Here is a 24,542-nt window from a genome sequence, read left to right on the forward strand (position 1 = left end):
GGTGTGGACAGATTATTTTAGTTTTTTTTTCTTAAATAAAATAATCTTCTTGCTCTTATTAACTTTTTTTTTTTTCTTGCAGAGTTTATTAAAGTCAACTAAAGGGTTTATTAAAATTATGTTAGGCCAATCAAACTTTACTTCAATATTAGTTATGTAAAACTTTATGCTATGATTATTTTGTTAGTGTGACAAATTGAACGACTCGTTAGTACCTTTCGTAACACACACATACATTTATATATAATTCGAACAAAATATAATTAACTCATCTAGTAAGATGAATGATTATCTTTTATCCTCCAATCCTTAAAAAAATCTTGCTCAAACTCGAAGTTATTAAATTATGTCGATGTTAAACTATTACAATATCCTCTAATATTTGGGGTGTTCTCTAACTTTTGTACTTTTTTTACTTCTAATGGTACAACCTTGTATAACTTGATGATAAATGTGTTATGATTTAATTTGTTAATAAAACTTTTGAAAAGGTGCAAAGATGATATAGGCAATGTTTTCAATTTTTCATAATGTTTTGCTTTGAATGAAATATGAAAAAGTTGATCTTTTTTTTTTATTTAAAAAAAGACACTTTAATACAATTATTCATCATCTTTTTTATCCTATTCCACTTAATTTTTACCATAAGATTGGATAATGGAAGAATAATTGAAAAAAGACATGATTGTTTCTCCACTTTGACAATTTTCACAAATACACAAATAAAAGACATGATAATCCTACAAAGCAGAGGTAGAATATTATTATTTATTTATTTATTTATTGCAAGGATAGAACATAAACACAAATACACAATTGGTTGGTGGTATTTAGTTTTACTATATATCAAAGATTAATAATAATATCTAAGTATTAGTTTTTTTTATTATAATAATGTGTATTTCATAAAAAAAATATTATTTTTCAGGAATATATTTTTCGCCGTATCAAATCAAATATATTCTAGCCAAAAGCAAGAACTATCCCATCGAATTAACAATCATTTTCTTTTCTCTCATCTCATACTATAAATGTTTGCATAAAAATAATACTTAGTAATAAAATTATGAAGGGAGTTTGTAATTTGTTGAAATTAAATATATTTCAATTAAATTATAAGCATTTGATTGAAACATAATCAATAAAACTTCACACGTTTTTATTAAACAAATAACTTAATTGCATTTTTTTAATACTAGCCTCTCTCCTCTTCTTATTTGTTAAACCTTTTATTTTCTAATGCAAAAGACTTTAAAAATAATAATAATAGAGGAAAAAGAAAAGTAAGAAAAAGCTTCTCCTAAAAGCTTAAGTTAAGAAAAAAGAAAAAGGTTTTGAAGATTTTGACAATACATTTGTCTAGACATGACCTAAAAGTAATGTATGATGTTATACATTAAAACTTAAAATTAAGTATATGAAAAGTTAGGCATTTATCCTCTCCCTATAGGCATCTTAGATATGGTATTTGGTTCCAAATTTCCAAAAGTGTTATCACAAGTGTGTTTATACCCACCATTTTTTGTGTATAATTCCTTATTCCATAAATAAATGGAGAATTTAATTTTAAAGTCAATGAGTTCTGATTTTTATATATGTGACAATATATATGTTAAGTTAATTTTTTAGTGAATTCTGTTGAACACGATAATATATTAGTGTAATTTTGTAAGTGGTGATTGAAAAAAGGTCAAATACATAATGATCTCACTCTTATTTCATAAATCGTAAAGATAGAAAGATTATTTCTAAAGATCAATGTTTAATTTTAATCAGTAGAAGCGTTATATATAAAGTATTTTATTCATATAATGCCATGAAATGCAATTATATTGACATTAATAAATTGATCGACTAACTAAATATCTTAATAAAATTAATATATCTTGCACTTTATTAATTAAATATACGCCACATTTTCCACGTATATATAAGATTGAAAAAGATAACATGATTAACATATCTCTATTTTATTTCGCCTCCCTCAATGGGCTGAAACTTGTGGCCCAAATCTGATTGACCTATGTATTGGACTTAATGTTTAACTCAAGCCTAATAAAGATACACATGAAAATTATTATTTTGTGGTTACATATTAGGACAAATTACTTAAGTACACAACATTACTTTACCTATTCTCAATATTTTCCTATTCTTTTATTAAAATACAAAATTCCCTTCTTTTTCCCTAATTCAACTTTAACGGATAATTTATTATTTGGAAGTCAAAACAGACCTTTCCCATTCCCTAATTTTCGCCCTCAATCTCTCCCATTACAATTTCAGTTATCAAATTCAAATCATTTTGAATTTCAAAAGAATCCTATCACTATTCAACTGCATTCAGAGTTCAAATTAGGTTGTCTCATCTTCTCCATTGTAATTTCGCCTTTTTTTTTTCTTTTATTGTGTATCCATCGTTTTGGCTTTTGCATTATGCATCTAACATCTAACAAATCTCTAATTTTTTATTCAGAAGATTCTAATTGGGAAGATTGAGTTCTAAAAGGTTGCATGACCCGACAGTCATGACAAATCAAAGTTCTAGCAAGAGAAAATCGGTAAAGATAGTACATGCATCTTCTACATCAAAGGATCCGAAAACCCCAAAGAAAAGAGGTAGAAAGGTTGCCCCTCCCATTAATCGACCAACACTAACCATGGTATGCATTTTTTATCATATATGTATTCCCTGTTTTTTTTTAATCTGACGATAAATAATTTCTTATTTATTTATTAAGTATCCTCTTTGAAATATGCAGTTGTTTTCCATATACAATAATTTTTGCGAATTTTTTTTATTAACTGTTATTGTATCAAAAGTGAAGAGAACTGTATATAAGTTAAGTACTCAAATCACATTTACTTTGTAGGTTGTTTTTTGTCACTGTATATAAACAATAATGGAATTTGTGTACCACTTATGTTTTGTTGTTATTTAGTATCAAATAAAATGAACATTACTGTATCTAAGATAGTTGCTTAATTCACAATTTGGCATGTAGGTTGGTTTGGTATTGTGCATCATAGTCATGGATAATTCTCTATATGATACTTAAAAGAATAAAAATGGCTATGAGAATTTATATTTGTATCACATTCAATTATGTCACTGTATATACAGAATAATTGATTTTTGTCAAATTTTGTATTTCAATTTTAATTTTTGTTTCAATATGTATAGTTTAATACATAGTAACTTGTTACAAATTGTATCTTATAAGTATGGTATACACCAATACTGCTGATACAATATAACCATCACATACAGAATATATGATACTATATATTTTACACTTGGTAAACAACAAGTAATTTTCAATTTATTTAGTATCTATTAACATATTGTAGCCTTGATGTAAATCACAACATCTGATACTATATTATTATCAGATACTCAATATTCATAAAATTATTATGTATATGATACACACTTTATCATCAAATAATAAATTTGTACATATGTTACAATTGGTACAAAACAATTAAGTTTCAATATATTTAGTATCCTTTAACAGATTGAATCTTGTAACATTGATGTAAATCATAACAACTAACAATATTATATTATCAGATACAAAATATAATTGAACTATAACGTATATGATACATAATCACTTATCAGATAACTTAATTGTTACATACCCCAACACATGATACAATATATTTTACACTTGGTATAAAACAATTAATTTCAATATATTTAGTATAATTCAACAGTTTGTCTCTTGTAACATTTATATAAAGTAAAAATCACACCAAATGATAATATCTTATTAGCATATTCAAAATATCCAGAAAATTATCACACATGAAGCATAAAAACTCTTAAAAAGTAACCATCAAGAATCTTTCAAGAAGAAAGTACATGTTCTTATATTGTGCCCTTCTTGTCCACAACGTCCACAACAATTCGTTTTGGTGGTTAGCTTTTCATCTGAATTTTTCTTCCTCTTTTTCCTTGGTCTACCAGGCATTTTTTTGTATCTTGGTGGCAAGACTACTTCTTCCAAAACACATTCTGGATCTGACCAATCACTTTTGTCTGGCATTGGTTCCAATGGAACTGCATAAATATTTGTTAATGCATCATGTTTATAGTAAACAGAGCAGTAGGGGTGTACATCTTTAATATTCTTCTTCGAAATATTCATTACGAATCTTCACAAAATTGCATTCCAAAATTTTTTGAATCAAACTTCTACTGGATTTTCGAAGAACAGGGAGAAGGTTTCACAATTTGAAATTTAAAATTTAAAATTTCTAATTCAGTTAGAGTTTTATGAACGTCTGATTGGTTGAAGAAAGAAGGCAAAAGTACTCATTACCCCCCTGAACTTGAAGCTTTTTATACGGTGTACACCTAAACTAAATTCCGTTTTAATTACCCCCCGAACTTGTTTATTCCTCCGTCGCGTACACCTTTTTCGTCCACCTGCTCCTTTTGTGACTACACGCGCGCGACAGCTGGCAAAACTGATGATGTGGATTTCCACCTGGATAAATAATAGCCACCTAGATAAATTAATATTGCAAAAAATAAATTTCTTAAATTTAAAATTCATTGTTTAAAAGTTATATTTGAATAAGGGCTTATTTCGCGGAACTCCTTTTGGATTTGGGTTTTTCTAGACATGAAGTTGGTCGATTAAATTTCAAATTTGTCTGAAATTCTTACCAAATAAGTGTTAATCTTTGTTTCCTTTACTTTTTATTTACATTTTGCCCTATTTTTCGTTTAAAATATGCCAAATATTAAAATTCATTGTTTAAAAGTTATTTTTGAATAAGGGCTGATTTCGCGGAACTCCTTGAATTTCAAATTTGTCGAAAATTCTTACCAAGTAAGTGTTAATCTTTGTTTCCTTTACTTTTCATTTACATTTTCCCTTATTTTTCGTTTAAAATATGTCAAATATTAAAGAAAAATGGAGATTTACGTTTTTTTTACCGTTGTAGCTTTGTGATGTGGCAAAAAATCACTTCCTCACGCGCCTAGTAGAGTGTGTTGTCAATTTCTACGCCAGGTGGACAAAAAAGGTGTACGCGACGGAGGAATAAACAAGTTCAGGGGTAATTAAAACGGAATTTAGTTTAGGTGTACACAGTATAAAAAGCTTCAAGTTCAGGGGGGTAATGAGTACTTTTGCCAAGAAAGAAACGTACGCGTGATTTGTGGGAGTCAATTATAATTTCAGTTTTTAATCCCTTATTTAATGCATTAAAATGATAACAACAAGTTATTAATTAAAGTATCCGCTTGTTATTAATTAAAGTATCCGCCTGCAAATATTATGTATCCGAAAGACACTAAAAATAAGAATTTTTGATAATTTATGAAAGAGTAGGAGTAGGAAATAATTTCCTAATTATACTATGTGCTTTGCATAATTTTTACGTATTAACCGTATATAATTATTTAAAAGATGAATTTGACAAGTCAGTCAAAAAGTTTATGAGAGGAAATTTCATATGACTTACATGTATATAAAGTATTAAACCGTAAGAGTCAATAAAGTGATGCAACAAAGTCAATTTTTCAATAGCATTTATAAATTTTCTCCCCTAATATTTTTTTAAACTCTTTCCTAATGAACAAGATCAATAGTGCGGTATGAATAAATTTGATGCGTTCAACCTTTAAATTTGACTCAGCGTCTCGATTAATAGGTTTGAGCTTTAGACACTTGTTAGTTGCCACTTAAACATAGGTTTGTATGTACTAAATGTTTATATCAAATCAATAAATATATAATACATATATTTTTGTGTTTATTTTATCATTTATCCGTAGTTAATTTATATATATTTTAATCTTGCGTTATATATTTGAATTGCATTTTTACTTCATAATAATAAATTAATATAGTTTGATGTAGCATCAAAACATGAGTAATCTTTTGGCCTAAACAAATCTATCTTGTAAAAGACCTTACACCAATCGAAAAACAAATTTGTCATAATTCAAGCACATGACATGTATTATCAGCTTTGCCCTAACAAACCTTACAAATTTGTCCCTGGAGCTACACCATCATTAAGTCCAACAAACGTGCGTACCATGTGACCTTGTTTTAATGTCTTATAAAGACCTTCACTATTCTCTCACATTCTGATGTAAGATTTACCTAATGTCTTAGAACCTTCACATACGTTTCATTAAATTCTACATTAAAGAAAAAAAAAGGCCAATTTTTCATTCCATGAAAGAAAAGAGTTTTTGACTAATAGAAAGACTTTATAAGTCATAAGTGGTAGAATTTTGAAAATAAGATACATTTTTTCTTGTAGAAAATTGCATTGACAAAGTCTTTTGCACCCTATTATACATATAACCATAAATCTTGTTTCTTGAACTCCAAACAAATTAGAATTCAATTTGCTATTCTAATCTAAATTTTAAACCATTCTTGAATTCAAATTAGAGTCATGACACAAGATAATCTTCACATTTTAGACCCTTTTCTTGAATCAAAAAGTGTTTACAATCAAGGCAACAAATTATCAACAACACTTCAACCATACAATGAACAAAAACATGATGATATAGAGTCTCAAACGTTTGAAAATATCACAAATGACAACTTTCCTTGTTCTCCACCTTTATGGATGACTCAAAGGGCATTAAGTGAAACCAAAACTCAAGCATCTACTCCATGTTATGACTATTTTGGCCATCCTTTTCCCGGATCAAGATTACAGGTGATTAGAGTCGTATTCAGGATTTAAATTTGTCGTGCTAACCTTTAGATTCTTATTTTGAAAAATTTGAGTTTCAACATAACATATTTGTTGTGATTTTTCACCTCGATATGTTCCGTCTATGTCTATAGGTGATCAAGAGTGGTAGGAGGCACCTCATGGAGATGATTCAAGACTTGCCAGAGTCATCTTTTGAACTGTCATTGAAAGATATTGTTGATGATCAAGAAAGGATAAAAGAGTGCCAACAGGCTACAACAGTAGAAGGGACAAATCAAAAGGCTAGAATGCCACAACAGAGAAAAACTTTGAAAAGGAGTCAAATATCAAGAAGTGAAAGCATGGATAGTGGGGTTTTCTTACTGAAAATGTTCCTCCCTACCTCTATAGGTAGCAAGAAGAAACTAAAGACAAGGAACTACTCAAAAGTTTCATCGAAAACATCGGTTGATGAATCAGAGAAATCTGTGAATAAGGACTGGTGGAAGATTATGTATGTAGTTATAAAAGAGAATAAGTATAGCAGAAGTATCAAGAAAAGCATGAGTGCTAATAGCACCAGCAAAAACAGGTAAAAGTTCAACTTTTCCCCTTAGAGAATAGGAAGTCAGTAAAAAAAGGACAGTCCGGTGCAGGGAACATCATGTGTTCACGTAGGGTCTGAGGAAGGGTCGCACCTCAAAGGGGGTGTGATGTAGGTAGCCTACCCTGACACAAGCACATTTCACGGCTCAAACGGTGACCTATAGGTCACATGGAGTATGTTGTATTGAATTTAACTTGTGTTACCTGATATTTGCAGGCTGGTTGAAAGCAACTGCACAGAGAGGAAACAAAGAGGATGCTTCTTTTAGTTTAGCAGAACAAATAGAAGAATACAACACATAGCCACCATAATTTAGAACAATAAAGGTGAAAATATGTGTGGTTTCTGCATGTAACACTCCAGCACAAGTTCTATAATTGTCACTGTGGTCTTGTAAATGCAAAGCCTACAGGAAAAAGTTAACAGCTATTGCAGTAATGTTTCATCTACAATTTGATTATTTTTGTACTGACCATCATCAATATATCAGAACTCTTCTCCATCATTCCGAAGAATCGGCTCAATATCTTTTTTCATAGTTTTGAAAAGAAAACGCGTGTTTTACTGTTAAGAGGTATACATGAAAAGGACTAGTTGTTCTTTCAAGAACAAAGATTAACATTGGAAAATCAAAATTTAGTGGTGGAAAAATGGTGAATGAGGAAAAAGTAATTTGAATGAAGTAAAAAAACTTGCTATGAGTAAATGACTATAGACTTTTAACAGTCAAAACTAGAAAGCTTATATGACTTGTGAGTCAATTGAATTGAGTAGATTCAAAAGACATGGATGACTTTCCCTTTCACCATTGACCTCCATGAGATAAAATCCAGCAAGACTAATTTATTTACTTCATTTCATCTATTACAGTCAAACCTCTCTATAATAGTATCGTTTGTCACGATACCTTTTTAATTGGTTGTTATAGCGAAATGTAGTTATAGAGAAGAACATATAATATAACATAACATGAACAATCATATTTCATGAAGAACATGGTTGTTAAAAAAATTCTCTTCTTGAATAATTAATCTTGAGCAATATGTGTTGATTGTAACACTGACTAACTTTATTAGATAAGATTCAATTAGAAAAGTGGCACATACCTGTGGGTAATGACTGTTTATTAGCGACACAAGATAACACAATGCATAGAGTCTGACACATGCTCGATGTTGGAAGGTCAGAAGGAGAATACAAGCCTTGAATGGAAGCCCAAAAATACTTTAGCAACGTATTATAAACATGTATTGATGAATAATAAATCATAATGTCGTTACAACACTGAATCTATCAAGACTAAATCTCTAAAGAACACCTATTAATGAATATACGCAATTGGTATAAATCCCAAAAGTTATGAACAAGGAGCTTCAAACTAAGAATTCCTAATATTCTGATGAATAAGCCTACAGAGGAAGAAACTTTTCACAAAAAATCACAAAAGAGTCATGAACGTCGTTCAAGTACTGCAGCAGCTTCAGTATTCTCTGCAGATGAAGCATTGTAACCCATATAATGCATTGCATTTGCATCTTGCTTTGTCTCTGATTTGACTTGGGAATAGCTGTTTCTCTTTCCTGGTATATGAATAACTCTACTTACAAAAAGAATGCACAAGTGAGTAAGCTGAATTGGACCAAACATGAAACGTCAATATCAATCATTTAGTCTTTCACCTGCCTCTAGCAAAATTGCAAGCTGCAGAAAAAGAACAGGAAAATGAGGATACAATATCAATCATTTAGTCTTTCAGATGAAACGTCAAATGTAACCATCAGATTAGAAAACTCAGATGTACAACAGCTAAAGATTTTGGAAGAATTTTTCCTTACCCCTTAAATAAAAAATATTCAAGCCAATATCAGAACTAAACTTGAAAAATCTCATAGATTGTAAAAGTTAGAAGAATAATAGGTCGAAAACAAACTGAAAGAACGTTAAAGATTCAAAGGTAAAATTCAGCAGTTTTTTTAATGAAATAAGTGATATATCATATAAAGGCATCTAGAAGATGCAGAAATTACAAAAGAGAGAAGATGCCAGCTTTTAGGGAGCCTCTCGGAGTTGATATTTCATCAAAAATATCTATGATTCCTTTCAGTCTAAATACACCAAAAAATGCAAGCAGGCACCACAATTCAGATGTTCTTGATGGCTTTATCAACTTCCCTAGAGCCCAGGATTCATAAACATCTCTGACAGTATGTGGCATAGTCCATCTCAGTCCAAGTTAGAAACATGCTCCAAATGTATGTTGCAGTTGGGCAACGGATGAACAAATGATGGATAATCTCTGTGTTGGAAAAACACATGTAGCATATGTTGGCTAGTTGGAAATTTCTTCTGGTAAGATTATCCTGGGTTAGACAGGCTCCATTTAGGACTTACCAGCTGAAGCACATAAACTTTTATGATGCAATGGTACAAAATCAGCAATTTCTCCTAATTGGTACATTATGTATAATCAACACAATGGATCACTGGGTACTTGCTACCTCCATCTCCAGCACAGATACCGGTAACTCTACCACCAAGGCTAGGCTTAGGTATATGGGAAGAAATCATCTGATTTCTTTTTTTAACTCCCTCCAGGATTTAAACCCGAGTGCTCATAGTTCTCCTCCACTTCATCGACCACTAGGCCACACTATTGGGTGCAATCTCATTCACATTTTCTCTCATAGGATGTAATAAAGAGGTTTATTTACTTTGACAGAAACATGAACTGTACTCATGGTACAAGTGATCATTTTGGGATCAGTTCTTTTTTTCCATTGTTGTGGCCTCGTGGTTTTAGTAATGCTTAAAAGCGAAAAGTATTTTAGGCAATCTTTGGTACAATTGTTTTTTTTTTTTTTTTTTTGAGAAGGTAAGGAATTGTATTATAAACCAGAACTTATGTAGTACAATTGGTTTAAAATAGAATTAATTTGTTTCAAATTATAACTATTGTCGGTCAGAACATTTCTGCACTTCTTATGTTAAATTAGAACTTATAACTCTTCCTCTCAACCTAATATGTGCCTTGCATCTTCCCTTTTCTTTTCCTAAAAAGGTTTTCTTCTTGTAATTGATCTCATAATATGGTAATACTGATCCAGCAAAAGAAGATGTCGAATTCTTGCAAAACATTTAAACAGATTAGTCCAAAGGTAATCGGCTCTTTAAAATATTTTCTAAGCTGGCAATGTGCTTTATAACAATTCATCAAGGCAAAAAAATAGGAAAGGGACAACTCTTGAAGGGAAAAGCGAAAAGTCTACTATATCAATTTTGAATATAATGAAAAACAAACAGAAACATTACCTTTTCTCTCTAGGGAAGTCATGATTTTTTTGTCTTTCCTTCTAGTGGAAGGAGAAACTGTGACATTCTTAACAAAACTATCAGATACTTCCAATCTTTTTCCTCTATTCTTCCTTCTGCTATTTGTGATTTTGAATGCTCGTCTACTATTTGTTTGTTTGATCTCAATGATACTGCAGATTCATCCACTGAAATATCTACAATTATGAGATACAAAACAATAAGAATAGAAATAGAGAAGATTACTTCAAAAATAATTTACTGATCACTGCTTTACTGATACGGGTATAAGCCACAGCTACATAGCATCACATAATAGCGCTATAAACACTAAATAAGAGGAAAAGAAAGTTAAATAAAGTCACACAGATTATAGCTTCAGAAACAGCGAAGGTAAGTCCAAAGACACATAAACTTTCACAGTTTAAAAAGAATTGTTCCTTGGCAAAGTTGTATCTGTTGCACTGATTTTCTTTTAGTTTCTTCTCTCATATAACTAATTTTCTTTCTTGTGGTTACTTAATTAGAACCAATAATAGGCACTTCATCTTTTTGGAATGAAGACATCCAAATTGGAGTTAAGGGGGAAATCAACTCAATTCTGGCAAGTATGCTGTCCCAGAAGAAAAGGCAAATATGCTAATTAAAAATATCTATCAAAATGATCAGATAGGCATGTAGCTGTGGTCAATCCATCATATCTTCGTTGGAAAAGCTGAGCAAAAGATTGTTCCTAGGAAATGAGAGGCTAAGTACCATACTTAGTTATGGTACTAACTACTAAGCTTAACCGTGCACTGGTCCCGCATAATTCATTAATAAAAGTATATCAATGACATACATGAAGGAATGAAGCTTCAACATGAGTATTCCATCTAATCATCGCCCTCTCCTATCATGGTGTCTTATTTAAGTAAAATAAATTAAATTGGAGGGGAATGATGGATTATCAGGATACAGAATTACACGATCAAGGTGGGAGTGGATCGTTAGTTGTCAATTAGAACAAGCAAGGTTATTTTCTAATATTTTCTTTGATTATTCATAACGGATAAGGAAAAGGCCAGTTACTATTCTAATTATCACTAGACGACTGCATAAATATCCTCCCATCAAAGCGTCCCATTCGAATAAGACATAACTAAGAGTATGGTTAAATGCTTGATTTTTGATACAGAACTATAGGTGCAAGAAAAGATAAAAGGTGACTGGAAGCAAATACAAAATCTCTCGACTTTTAAGTTCATATTATCTTCTTTGTCTTTAGTGTAAATATACAACTTTGACATGTTATTAATACTCACAAGTTTTCAATCAAGTACAAACCTCAGGGCTGCATTATGAACTGATCTTGTGCTGACAGTAAGTAAGAAGTGGATTCTTCTCCCAGGACCAAAGAAATATGGTTGTAAATAAGAGAGCAGACAGGAAGAAGGAGAACTGTCCTCCCAAAAATCTACCAACATTTCCGCCTTTCATTTTTCAATGCACACTCCAAGTAGAGATATACTTGTGAGTTGCTGCTGTTCTTCCGCTACAACACAAATGAGCTTCTGTACATGGGTGAAGTGAAGGACATCTGGGACATTCAGACAACCACCATCAAGATTTTAGCCACAACTTTCACAGGTCTGGGCTCTTGAAACTAAATGATAGAAGCTTAAAAAAAGAACCATGTCAAGATAACTACTCAAGCACTCAAATACAATGTACTTTATTAAATCAGACAAAAAGGTTGAAAATATTCAAATTTAACAGAGCTTCTATCAACTCTTTGAACCTCTAAAACGACGACAACGAAAGGCGGGAGCCATGTATACAGTCACAGGAATCTAAGAATTAGTCGTTTCAATGTAAAACAGTATTTATATCTCGCCTCTCAAGTTATTCATAAGGATTCAGCTTAACAATTCAGGATGTCAAATTATGCATATCATATTCGCATCCAGCTTTCAAAGTGGTCATTATCTTTCTTGTGTTGCTCCTATAATTTTCTCTTTGATTCTGGAAGAAACTATATGACTTTTGTGAACTGTCACAACCACATGAGGTATGGGACTTGTTCAATCTTTCATAGCATAATCTTTTTATTCTATGAAACCATTTACTGGTGAATCAACAATGTTACCAGAAGAGCATTAACCAAATTAGTTGCATACTAAAACATAACAGAAAAGAACCAAAAATATAACTTAACCATTTGACAGATTCCTATCCTAAAGCTAACTTTCTGAAAGATAGTCTCAAATGGCAACATTACAGCCAAAAGAAAGCACCAATTCCATAACTAAACACAAGAAAACAACATATCCAAATCAAGTTTTGTCCTTTATTTCACAATTCTTTATTACTAGTAAAAATATAAACTTTAATCCTTTTTCAACTTCTTCTATAACAAAATCAATTCAATTACCAAAAAACAAAGAGAATAAATATTTAACTTACCAGCAAGAGCATTATATATAAATTAGGAGCAGACTAAAACATAACTGAAAACAACAAAAAAGTAAAAAAGTAAAGAAAACCCATTTGACTGATTCCTATCCTCCCAACATGGCAGCAACAATCCGCTAGTGTACGCAAACCAGAGTCCGTTTCCGATACACACTCGGCTCAATACAAACTTTAATCCTTTTTCAGTTTCTTCTATAACAAAATCAATTAAATTACCAGACATGAAGATAAAAAGTATTAAAAAATCACCTTTTTTGAACAATGGTGATAGATCCCCTGACCTTCTCCGTTCACATTGTCTACTATTTGATTTATGGGTGTGAAATTTCTTGCTGGTTTGAAGCCTACTAATAAAATTTCTTTCCATCTATTTTAGCTATACAAATTAAAATTAACAAAAAGATAATAAAATTGGGCCACATGATAAGGCCCAATATCAGAAAAAGGACTTTAAAACCCTGAGACTAGAACCTTCTACTCAAATCTCTGCATATCTATATAAAATCCCAGTTTCATCCGTCTCTCTTCTCTTCTCTTCTTCCACGCACAGCAGAAAAGCAAAATCTTCAGCAGTAGCCATGGCGAAACGTTTGATCCCATCACTTAACAGGGTTTTGATCGAGAAAATTACAGCTCCTGCTAAAACAAGTGCCGGTATTCTTCTCCCTGAGAAGTCCTCTAAGGTCAGTAACCTTGAGTTCGATAAACTTGTAATTTGTTGAATGTTCGAATGAAATTGGTAAATGGGTTCCTGTTAGATTCATCATAGTCTGTTGTTTTCATTTGATTGGTTCCATTAAGTGTGAAATTTAGACAAGATTTAATTTTGTAAAAAGGTTCTGCTTTGTTAAGTATCCGAATGAATTGGGTTTACTTAGCCGAGCTCAGAACTCAACTATTTTGGTTTTCTTTTGATTAGGAAATTTTAGATTTTGTTGAGCATTTGACTGATATGGGTCCATTTTAAGCTGAACATATTTTGAAAATTTTAGTAGCCGATTCTAATTTGTATTTGATTGAGACACACTTTTGAGTTTTGATTGGTTGGTGTTTTGCTAAAGTTGAGATCTTTTGTCTTGTGACTTTAGAGAACATGTAGTTTGAGAAACCTCTACAAATAAGTATTGAAACTCCTTTGGTTTATCTGGCAACATAATTTGGTTATTGATTCCATAGGTTGAAAGAGTGTTAGATTTTGAGAACATTTAGTTTTGAAAGACTTGTCATTTCTCAAGTATCTGAATGAAAGGGGTTCGAGTTGGGTCGGTGTAAATAAGTGGTGGTCATGTAGACGGGACAACTCAACGTATTGTGATGGGGAATATTCTGGTGTATTGTAAGTGCTAAATTTGGAGGACCTGTAGAATTTGTTGAGCAATTTGACTGATGTTGAAGATTTACTTGAATGATTTTAACTTGTCTTTGACTGAGTTGTTAGTGTACTCTAAAGTGGATATTCCAATTTTAGCTAAAGTTGGGATATTTTGGTGTGTGTGTGTGTTCAAGTTTGGTTAAGACTTTAGTTGATTGATTGAGTTGTTGTTAGAGTTATATTATCTTGGATATGTAACCCAATTTGAGCTATAAATTTTGATCTGTTAGTGTTTGTGTTTTCAAGTGTAATCAAGTCAGTCTTGTGAATTTCAGCTGAATTCCGGTAAAGTGGTAGCTGTTGGGCCAGGACTTCATGACAAGACAGGGAACTTAATCCCTACTGCTGTCAAGGAAGGTGACACCGTCTTGTTGCCTGAGTACGGTGGTACTCAAGTCAAGTTGGGGGAGAAAGAGTGAGTGTACTTTGTTATCTGTCCTTGTGTTGTTCTAAAGGCTTAAAGCCTTATTCATCTTTCTAACCATTCTTGATGATCTTGTGGCAGGTTTCATTTGTACCGGGATGAAGACATTTTGGGGACACTGCACGACTGAGCATCTACAACATTTGAGTTTTCATTCGCGCTGTTGAGGTTCATTTAAGGGGGTTGGGGAGGTTAATTTCAAGGATGTTTTTGGTTTAAGCATTCGAATCGTTGAATTGTTGACAATGTGTTTGATATCTAATGCAATGATAGTTGAATAACTGTTCTTTTAGTATTGTGCAATTGAGGAGATTGTGGCTAACACATTATGTTTTATGGCAAATGCCAATGGTGATCAATTGAAAAATGATGACACACTATTTTCTGCCCTTAGCTTCTGAATCCAGTTTATTGACAAGGCTAGTAATAATAAGTAATTATTGTAGTTGTCTTTTATGGTGGCCTAAATTTGGTCTGCTCCTTTATGAAGCTACTGCTATTTGATTATAATTGGTGTCTGCTAGCTAGGTGGCTGTGGCTGTTAGTGTTAATGTGGTGCAAAAGATCTGTAGAGTCTCTCCATGCTAGGCAATTATCATAGGGGTAGAGAAACTATCTCTGACAGACTCTCGGTGCTTGACCATCAATAGAAGATCTTGTGGGCGGGGTAGAGAAACTATCTCTAATAGACTCTTGGGGGCTTGACCATCAATAGAAGATCTTGTGGGTAGAGAACTATGTTCGATAGATCCTTAGGACCAGTTTGGTAGGCAGTATTAAATAAAATAGTCCATGGATTAAATTTTAGTCTATCTAAGACCTCTAAATGACTAAACTATCTCCTTATTTCTTTTCCTAAATTTCTTTTTATTTATATTGGAATAGTTATAAATGTTTTTTTTAATTCTCCAAATCCGTTTAGTGTAATTTAATGATTTCACTAATATCTTTTTCTCCTTTTTTTTATTCAATGTAGTTTGTTGATTAACCACTTGAACTATTTGTTTTTTTAGTAGCTTTAGGTATTGAACAATTTAAGTAGTTTTAAATTGATGTTAAGTTTAAGATATATTTGATCAATAAAAAATAAGAAATACACCGTGCCATCAAGGATCTCTTTAGTGTAGTGGTGGAGTTAGAAATTTGGTGAAGGGTGTGCAATTATTTTTCTTAATTATGTTAAAGGTATGCAAAATTAAATATACATTCATAATAACTAACATTTAGCTTCTGTACACCACATAATTTTTCGATCAACGGTGTGCATCGGACTACCCTTCGCCTATGGTGAGCGCCCATGCCTTAGTGGTACAATTACATCTTAAAATTAATAACAATTTTAAATTTTTAACTAGTTAAATGAAATAGAAAATATCAAAAAAAAAAAGTAGATAATATTGTCTGACGGTTATCTAATTTGACCCAATTACATGAAATAAACAATCTCACAATAACACAAGGGTATAATATGAAATAATTTTTTTGTTGAGTTTTAAATCAAAAACAAGATTAAGTGGGAAACAATAAATCAAACACTTATCAAAAAATAATCCATGCATTACTAATCATGTGTTATTAATCCTTGCAATACTAATTTCTTCATTATCAATGTTTGTACCAAACGATCCCTTAATGATTAGTTGTTTAACAGACTCTCAATGCGAAACTGTCATTGGAAGACGTAGAAAATTATTTTCGATAAGACCCTTGTCAAAATGTACTTGTCAAATATGAGCAATTATTTTCACCCAAGTTCAAAGGGGGATAAAAGGAGATGAAAGATAAATAAAATTGCTCTGTCCTTTTTCAAGCCTATTACAATTTGACTACAATTTTTTTCCATTATACTGTCAAATCAATAAGGAAGTAAATGTATTTTTAATTATTATTTTTTATGAATTATTAGCAAGACAGTACTCAGAATTGAAAATATTATAAGAACTAACTAAATCTTGGCTTGTAAAAATGATATAAAAACAGATTGAAATGTCTGAAAAACACTTTAATATATACGTAAGAATACACATCAGAATCATTTTTTCTAAAATAAACAAAATGATTCATAATTTATAATAATCACATCTCAATCATTCAAATTATATATGAATTTATATATTAGCTTTGTTTAATTTTCTTGTTCGATATCAAACAAAATACATATAAGTTTTTTAAGTCATTCGAGCTTGCGTCCCAAAGTTAGGCAAGCATAAGTGCGTTGGACTTATCAAGAAAACATTTATATTTTGGTCAATTATATATTTAAAAATATCACACACCAAAAAAAAAAGGAGTCAAATATGGGAAATATACATAATCAACAAGTTAAGGTAATTGAATTAAAATGGATCTCTGTATTATGTATTCAAATCTAAAATATAAGGAAGTTAATTCAACTTTATGTTATGTTTGACCAAATTATGAATATATATATTAATATTACAATGTTAATAATTATAATTTGCCATATTTACATTATATTACACAAGGAAGCAAAAAAAACCAAAAAAGGTAAAAACTTGACAATATACTCAAGAATGAAAGAAGACTTGAGTATAAATCAGATTTTGATTATAATTCTTTTTTGACACATGTTTTGACTAATCACATGTTTACACGTCATCACCCATACTGTCATGGTCAATTTTTTTTAACATTATAAAAAGACCAACATTTTCCTCAGTTTGTCACAACAATAAAAAATTACATTATTTCATTACATAAAAAGAGTGAAAAAATGAAAATGGAGTGGAGTGGTGTTTTGGTAGTTTTGTGTATTGTTTTTTCAGTTTGTATAGCAGAAGAGAATGAATATGTGTTAACATTAGACCATACAAATTTCACTGACACTATCACCAAACACAACTTTATTGTTGTTGAATTTTATGCACCATGGTAATTCTTTTTATTTATTTATTTATTTTATTCAGAGGCGAATCTAGGACGAGTTCTCTATAAAATTTGTTTATATACATGTGAATAGATTTGAAATGTAGAACTTTAAATTCTGAATTCGCTTTAATGTTTATATGTGTTGTGGAGGATGTTTTTTGCTTGCTTGTTGACTTTTAGGATTTTTTTTTTTTATGTTGAGATGGATTTAGGGCGAGTTCTATTGCTTTTTGGCAAAAACTTATGTATACATATCAAAATGTATAACTCTAGATTTTGAATTCTCCTTTGCCTCTATGTTATGACCACTCTGAGGTTCAGTTGAACTCGTTGTTTTTTCGCTAAAAATATATATATAACTCTCTAGATTCTGAATTCGCCTCTGAGTTTGTGTTGAAGAGGATTTTGTGTTTAAACTTGTTGTGTAAAGGTTTTTTTTAGGATGTATCAACTGTAAATTTTCCAATCCCCTGTCGGATCCTCCAAGAAATGTATAGCTTTTGGATGATCGAACACACATGTGTTTATACTTTTGAAGAGTCCGAGCAACATAGATTAGATCCCAATTACTTTAGAGCCATTTGTTTTTGAAATCTGATAAGTTCATTTTAAATGTAACAGGTGTGGACACTGCAAGAAACTTGCTCCTGAGGTACTAACTTGCTTAGATTATTAATTTGACATTTTTCACTTTTTTTGTTTGTTGTAAGTTACATGATTTGTGATAAAAATGTTATCTTTTTTTCAGTATGAAAAAGCTGCTTCAATTTTGAGTAGTCATGATCCTCCAATTGTTCTAGCTAAACTTGATGCAAGTGATGATTCAAGTAAAGAACTTGCTATAAAGTATGAGCTTCGAGGCTTCCCAACTATTAAGATCTTGAGAGACGGAGGAAAAGACGTTCAAGAATACAAAGGTCCTCGCGATGCAGATGGTATCGTTGCTTATTTGAAGAAACAATCTGGTCCTGCATCGGTTGAAATCAAGTCGAAAGAAGATGTTTCTAGTTTTATCGATGAGAAAAAGATCAATGTTGTAAGTGTTGTTACCTTTTATCGCGCCTCAATCATTGCTTAGTATATTGTAGATGTTGTCATGTTAAAGTAAAAATCCTGGCTATGCAACTGGTAGTTGAAATGCTTGTGATTTCTTTCAGGTTGGTGTATTTCCTGAACTATCCGGGGAGGAATTTGAGAAGTTTATAACATTAGCTGAGAAACTACGAGCTGATTATGATTTTGCTTACACCGTTGATGCTAAACTACTCCCTCGGGGCAAGCCAGTTGATAAGCCAACTATTCGTCTCCTTAAGCCATTCGATGAGCTTTTTGTTGATTTTGAGGTTGTATATTCTTTCCCTTTATGATTATGTGGTTTGATATGGACCTGTTTCTTCAGTTAGAATGATACATAACGTGAATTCGTGCAGGATTTTGATGTTGATGCAGCAGAGAAGTTCATTGCAGAAGCTACTGTTCCTATTGTCACTATTTTCGATCAAGAACAAGAAAACCAAGTTTATGTTAGCAAATTCTTTAAAACTCCCAATGCAAAGGTACCCGATGGACAAGTTTATAACATGTTCATACCTTACAGAGTTAATTATTTTACTCACCATGAATTTGTGATATGCAGGTGTTGCTTTTCGTGAACTTTAGCACTGAGCTCGATGCTTTTCAGTCCAAGTATAAGGATGTCGCTGTGTCTTACAAGGGGGACGGATTGAGCTTTCTGTTGGGAGATGTTGAGGCTGGTGCAGCTGCTTTCAAAGTTAGTAACATTGTTTCAGCCTATCTGATTAGTAAATATTGGCTTTTCCAAATGATCATATATAACGACACACGTTAATGTTTCATTTGATATATGGATTGCAGTACTTTGGATTGGAGCCAAAACAGGCACCTCTGATCATTATAATGGTCAATGAAGGCGAAAAGTATATCAGTACACATGTACAACCTGATGTTCTTGCTTCATGGTTGAAGGATTACAAGGTAATTTAAACGGAGAAGCATGGTCAGTGAGGATTCATATAAACGTAGCTGAGGATCATTTCGTTAGGAGTTTTCTGCATTTAAGTGATGGATTGCTAATTTCCTCATTTTTTCCCTTTTTGTATGGTTGCAGGATGGTAAATTGAAGCAATTTTTTAAATCAGAACCGATCCCTGAGGTCAACAACGAGCCAGTGAAGGTGGTTGTTAGGGATACCCTCCGAGACTTGGTTCTCAACTCGGGCAAAAATGGTACGTCTGTCAGTGTTAAGCACTTTGACAAATGCTCATTTCTGTGAACTAATATCTTGTTTGGATCGTTCTTTTGCTTTCCGCCCCCTAAAACAGTACTGCTAGAGTTCTATGCAACTTGGTGTGGCCACTGCAAGGCACTAGCTCCAATTTTGGATGAAGTAGCTTTGTCATTCGAAAAGGATTCTGATGTTCTGATTGCAAAACTTGTAAGTATTATGGGACTTAAATACAGTCATTATGATAAAGAATACTTACTTGTTTATACTGTTGTGAATCAGGATGCAACTGCAAATGACATTCCAAAAGGTGAATTTGACATTAAAGGATTCCCAACTTTGTACTTCAAATCTGCTTCTGGTAATATATCCCAGTATGAAGGTGATAGAACAAAAGAAGCCATCATCGAGTTTATTGAAAAGAATCGCGATAAGCCTGCTGCTCATGACTCAGAATCTGTCAAAGCTGATTCCACTAAACCAGAATCAGTAACAACAGATTCAGCAAAAGATGAGCTATAAGTATGTAAATTCTTGTTTTTTCGAGTGTTTATTATAACGATTACTGCATTTCTTCTTGTGTTGGATTGTCGATAGAATGATCAAAGTTCTGATATTTTTGTTTTCTGATTTTCAGGTTTTTGGGATTCTTTGTCTCCATGGAGGACTCAAGTTTTGTTGTGGATTTGCTGTTTTATGTTGATGTTTTGAGTTTAGGTTATATCTTTTGCACAATTTTATGTATCAGTTGTAACTGAATCTTCATTATTATTATTATCAAATGACAAATCCTCAACTCAACATTGCTAGTTTTAAAGTTTTGTTCAATGCTTCAATGAAATTTAGCAAATGGCTAATGCATACTTGTTGAGTTGAAGTCGACTATATTGTTCAAACTCTTTAAAAATGCCATCGTGTGAATGTATTTTTGAAGAATCCGAGCAATAAAGGAAGTCTTGTTATTTAAAATTATCTCATGACAACTCTACATGACAAACTTCAACTTGTTCTGTTTTTTTCTAAAAAAAAATTCTGTTTGCTTGATGTCAATTAGCTGGTTTTATATGCATCATCTCATGTGTTTGCAATTGACTAGCAAATTGCAGTTGAGTAAACAATTTTTAAAATGACAGTCTTACCCTCTCTTTTTAAATGTCTCGAAAAGAATGACACGTTCTTAAACTTTCTGTTTTTCCCTTAATGACATGGCTCTTAAAACCATAGAAATGACACGACATGTTTAAGATTGCAAACTCCTTTTTAATCTCACAAAGTCATTTTTTTCTTGAACTTCGTACCTGATCAAAACATCGTCATATACGATAAAACAGAGAGAGTACATGGTTTGCCTAAACTTCCTAGCCTACTTTATGCATGACATCAATAACATAAGGGTCTATTGTTGGTCGGACTCTCTAAAATATTGTTGGTCGGTTTCAACATACACTTTAGCAATATTTTTGAAGATTCAGAGCAAATATGTTATCATAGCTCTGCATCAGTAACAGAACTAAAGAAAAGAAGTCAAAAAAAGGATTTTTAATTCTTAAACTAATCATGTCACTACATAAACAAAAATGAAACGAAAAAAAAGAACTTCATCCTATTACAATCTACCTAGTAATTAATACTAATAACATTTGGCTAGCTCCTTAAGTAGTAATTAAGAATATTCATAACTATTAAGTACCATGTTGATCTTCTCTGTATCGTTCTGATAGATCTGAATGACTAATTTCTGACAGACGTCCCCTCAGAATTTGGCTCTTCGTTTATTGTTTGACATGACCATTTATGATGAGAAACAGCAGCATCTTTCTTCTTACCCCATTCATGAATCCTCAAATGAAGTTCAGCAGCAGCAATCAAGAAATGAACACTTTGAATTGATGTCAAAATTCTTAAAATCTCTTTAATTGTACTTAACCTTAAATCATCAGCTTTTTTCAACAAATCCAATAAACTTTCCTCTTTTTTACTAATACTTTTCTCCATTTTTTCCTCTTCATCATTAACAACTAATTCATCCCTCATTAATTCACTCACAACATGTGATAACTCAACCATTGATGTATCAGCTAAACTTTCTTGAACTTTAGCTAAATTTTCACTTAACTTTCTTTCTTCACTTATTGTCTTATGTTGTAACTCATCAATTAATACAAGTTGATTACCACTTAAATTTCCTAAATCTTTTGTGTTAAATCCTCTAATTAACTCATGAAGATTAGCTTCAAGTTGTATACCTGATTTTGAATATAACAAATGAAAAGCCATACTAGGTCTCCATCCACCAATCCATAAAAATGCATCTTCAAGATTACTTAACCATGAGGGGTGCAACATGCCTAAAACATCACTATTAGCGTATCGCGATTTCTCTCTATAATATTCTTCATAATGTTTCACCACACTATGAATTAAAGGTGACAACATCATGTCATTGTTGTTCTTGTTGTTGTTGTTGTCTTTTGAGGCACGTACAAGTTGATCCAAGTCTTGATTCTGTTTAACGAGCCATGATTCGAAAAACTTGTGGAATGATTTGCCATTTTCTAGCCCATTTTTGCTAGTACTCATCATGGAGAGTTGGTTTATATATCTACAATATAAATAGAGACTATCAAAAGGATGAAGTAATGGAAACTCAAAAGTTAGATAGAAATCAAAATTTGCTACTTTGGGATAGTAAGAATGAGTATTTATAGAGAGTGAAATGTAACAAGATGTACCTAATGTAGATTGGATAAATATCTCTCTTTTCAACAATACAACAATTTTATAACGTATAATATCACAAAGTGAATATTAGGGTGCATGCAACTTAGAAAGAAGTTATTTCTGATAGACCCTTGACATAAGTCAAAACATCTTAAAACAGTTTGAAAAAAAAAAAATCAAATATGAAAGCAATAACAATAAGGAAATAAAGCACTAAAAAAAGAATATAGTAACAATAATGAAGTAATAAGGCTATATAATCGGAGCACAAAAAAACACAGATAACAATAACAATCGACGAACAAGAAATTAAAAGCCAAATAAGTATTTAGGTACATAATACATACCGGTTTGCATATAAAAGAAAATTTGGATTTTTGGGATAAAGCTACAAGAACTTTATATTTAACATAATAATATAGTGATGATATATATATATAAGTAAAAAAAGAAAACCAGAGTGTAAGAACCAGTGGGCTATGCGAGCAGTATTAGCTAAATTATAATAAAATAATAATAATATTAAGAAATCATATTGTAAAAAGGACTTTCTACTTTAATTTATTGGGTGATATTCATTGTTTGATCATGCATGAAGATTCATATTTAAATTTTTGTTGGCGATGTTATATTATATAAATAAATGTTGTTACATATATTATTAAATTATTAATTATGAATGAAATTCTGAACCACAACAAGTGGACATATTATGAAATTTTGCATCGAATATTGTGTCAATGATGTCGTTTATATTCCACTTGTTGGGTGTTACATACTATATATTCTTATAATAATCTTTATCGACCTTTATATTAATTTTCATTTCAACATTACGATTAATTTTTAAATACATATGGTTATTTATCAATACTAGTAGAAGCTGAATGTCTAAGATATACATCATACTAGTTATGTCGAATTTGAACGTAATCAAATGGTAATTGAGCTAATCACGTGAACTTCTCAAAAATATTGAAGAAATTCAACACGAATACAATAGCATTTTGAAGATCACATTCCATCTATTTCAGATTCAAACCTTGATTCTTAACGTTGTCACTCGGACGCTTTGATTGTTAAACCAATTGAATTTTGATTATACAAGGTTGAGTAATCAAAATATTAGTGTTCAAATAATTGATCGAACCAAACTACTAGTATTTTTTATAAGGCTCCAACGGTGGGCTTTTTTCGTTTACGTATGATGGGGGTAATTTTTTTTGTCTTCATTATACACAAGTTGCTCCAATTGTATGCTTCATATTTTTTTAGTTTCCAAAAATAGAAACTTTTTTGTACGTCATTTGCTAGACTTTTTCCAAAAAAGCTTCTACAATATTCTTGCCAATTCCTATTAAAAACATATTTCATTTTATTTCATATAACAATGTTTGAGCAGATACAACCAAATAATAAAAAATAAAATAAAATACGGTACATACTTTTAACCTAGTACTACAAACTAATTAAATGATGTATTCATTCAAGTTGCAACTTTGGGCAACTCAAACAGATACAACCAAATAATAACATGGTGGGACCCATCTTTTTGTACAAACCTTTCTCAAAGGTACCCCTAAGTTTTCAAAATATCCTAATAGTAACTTCTTCCTTAAGGAAACAAGCACAATACCATAAAAAAATTTTGTCCTAACCAAGATACTCCCTCCGTCCACAATTGTTTGGCAAATATACTAAAAATAGATGTCTAAGATTAATTGTCAATTTAAACAATCAAGAAATAATTAGTCACTTTTTTCCAATTTTGTCCTTAATGATAGTGTAGTTCAATTGAAAAGTTATGTGAACTTTTGGTATTCTTGGTATTGTAGGGTTA

General features: G+C 31.4%; 4 protein-coding genes across 4 annotated transcripts; 3 read left to right on the forward strand and 1 right to left on the reverse strand.

Annotated features, from left to right (window-relative positions):
- Positions 1-6,342: 6,342 nt before the first annotated feature.
- Positions 6,343-15,223, forward strand: LOC125819515 (10 kDa chaperonin, mitochondrial-like). Its single transcript, XM_049498951.1, has 4 exons — positions 6,343-6,346; positions 13,622-13,734; positions 14,699-14,838; positions 14,929-15,223. The coding sequence occupies exons 2-4, from the start codon at positions 13,630-13,632 to the stop codon at positions 14,975-14,977; spliced, it is 294 nt and encodes a 97-aa protein (XP_049354908.1). The 5' UTR covers positions 6,343-6,346; positions 13,622-13,629; the 3' UTR covers positions 14,978-15,223.
- LOC125819514 (uncharacterized) lies at positions 6,355-7,569 on the forward strand. Its single transcript, XM_049498950.1, has 3 exons — positions 6,355-6,702; positions 6,834-7,273; positions 7,505-7,569. The coding sequence occupies exons 1-3, from the start codon at positions 6,430-6,432 to the stop codon at positions 7,554-7,556; spliced, it is 765 nt and encodes a 254-aa protein (XP_049354907.1). The 5' UTR covers positions 6,355-6,429; the 3' UTR covers positions 7,557-7,569.
- Positions 15,224-17,550: 2,327 nt separating the features above from the next.
- Positions 17,551-20,782, forward strand: LOC125819555 (protein disulfide-isomerase-like). Its single transcript, XM_049499000.1, has 11 exons — positions 17,551-17,739; positions 18,358-18,388; positions 18,485-18,772; positions 18,894-19,079; positions 19,167-19,292; positions 19,373-19,507; positions 19,612-19,731; positions 19,865-19,982; positions 20,079-20,191; positions 20,264-20,503; positions 20,619-20,782. The coding sequence occupies exons 1-10, from the start codon at positions 17,582-17,584 to the stop codon at positions 20,501-20,503; spliced, it is 1,515 nt and encodes a 504-aa protein (XP_049354957.1). The 5' UTR covers positions 17,551-17,581; the 3' UTR covers positions 20,619-20,782.
- A 930-nt stretch (positions 20,783-21,712) lies between these two features.
- Positions 21,713-22,564, reverse strand: LOC125819596 (protein DELAY OF GERMINATION 1-like). The gene has a single exon (XM_049499051.1). It carries the CDS (start codon positions 22,562-22,564, stop codon positions 21,713-21,715), a length of 852 nt encoding a protein of 283 aa, XP_049355008.1.
- Positions 22,565-24,542: the final 1,978 nt, after the last annotated feature.

Source organism: Solanum verrucosum, unplaced genomic scaffold (genome assembly GCF_900185275.1).
Source record: "Solanum verrucosum unplaced genomic scaffold, falcon-dt-bn FXZP01000255.1, whole genome shotgun sequence".
NCBI lineage: Eukaryota > Viridiplantae > Streptophyta > Magnoliopsida > Solanales > Solanaceae > Solanum > Solanum verrucosum.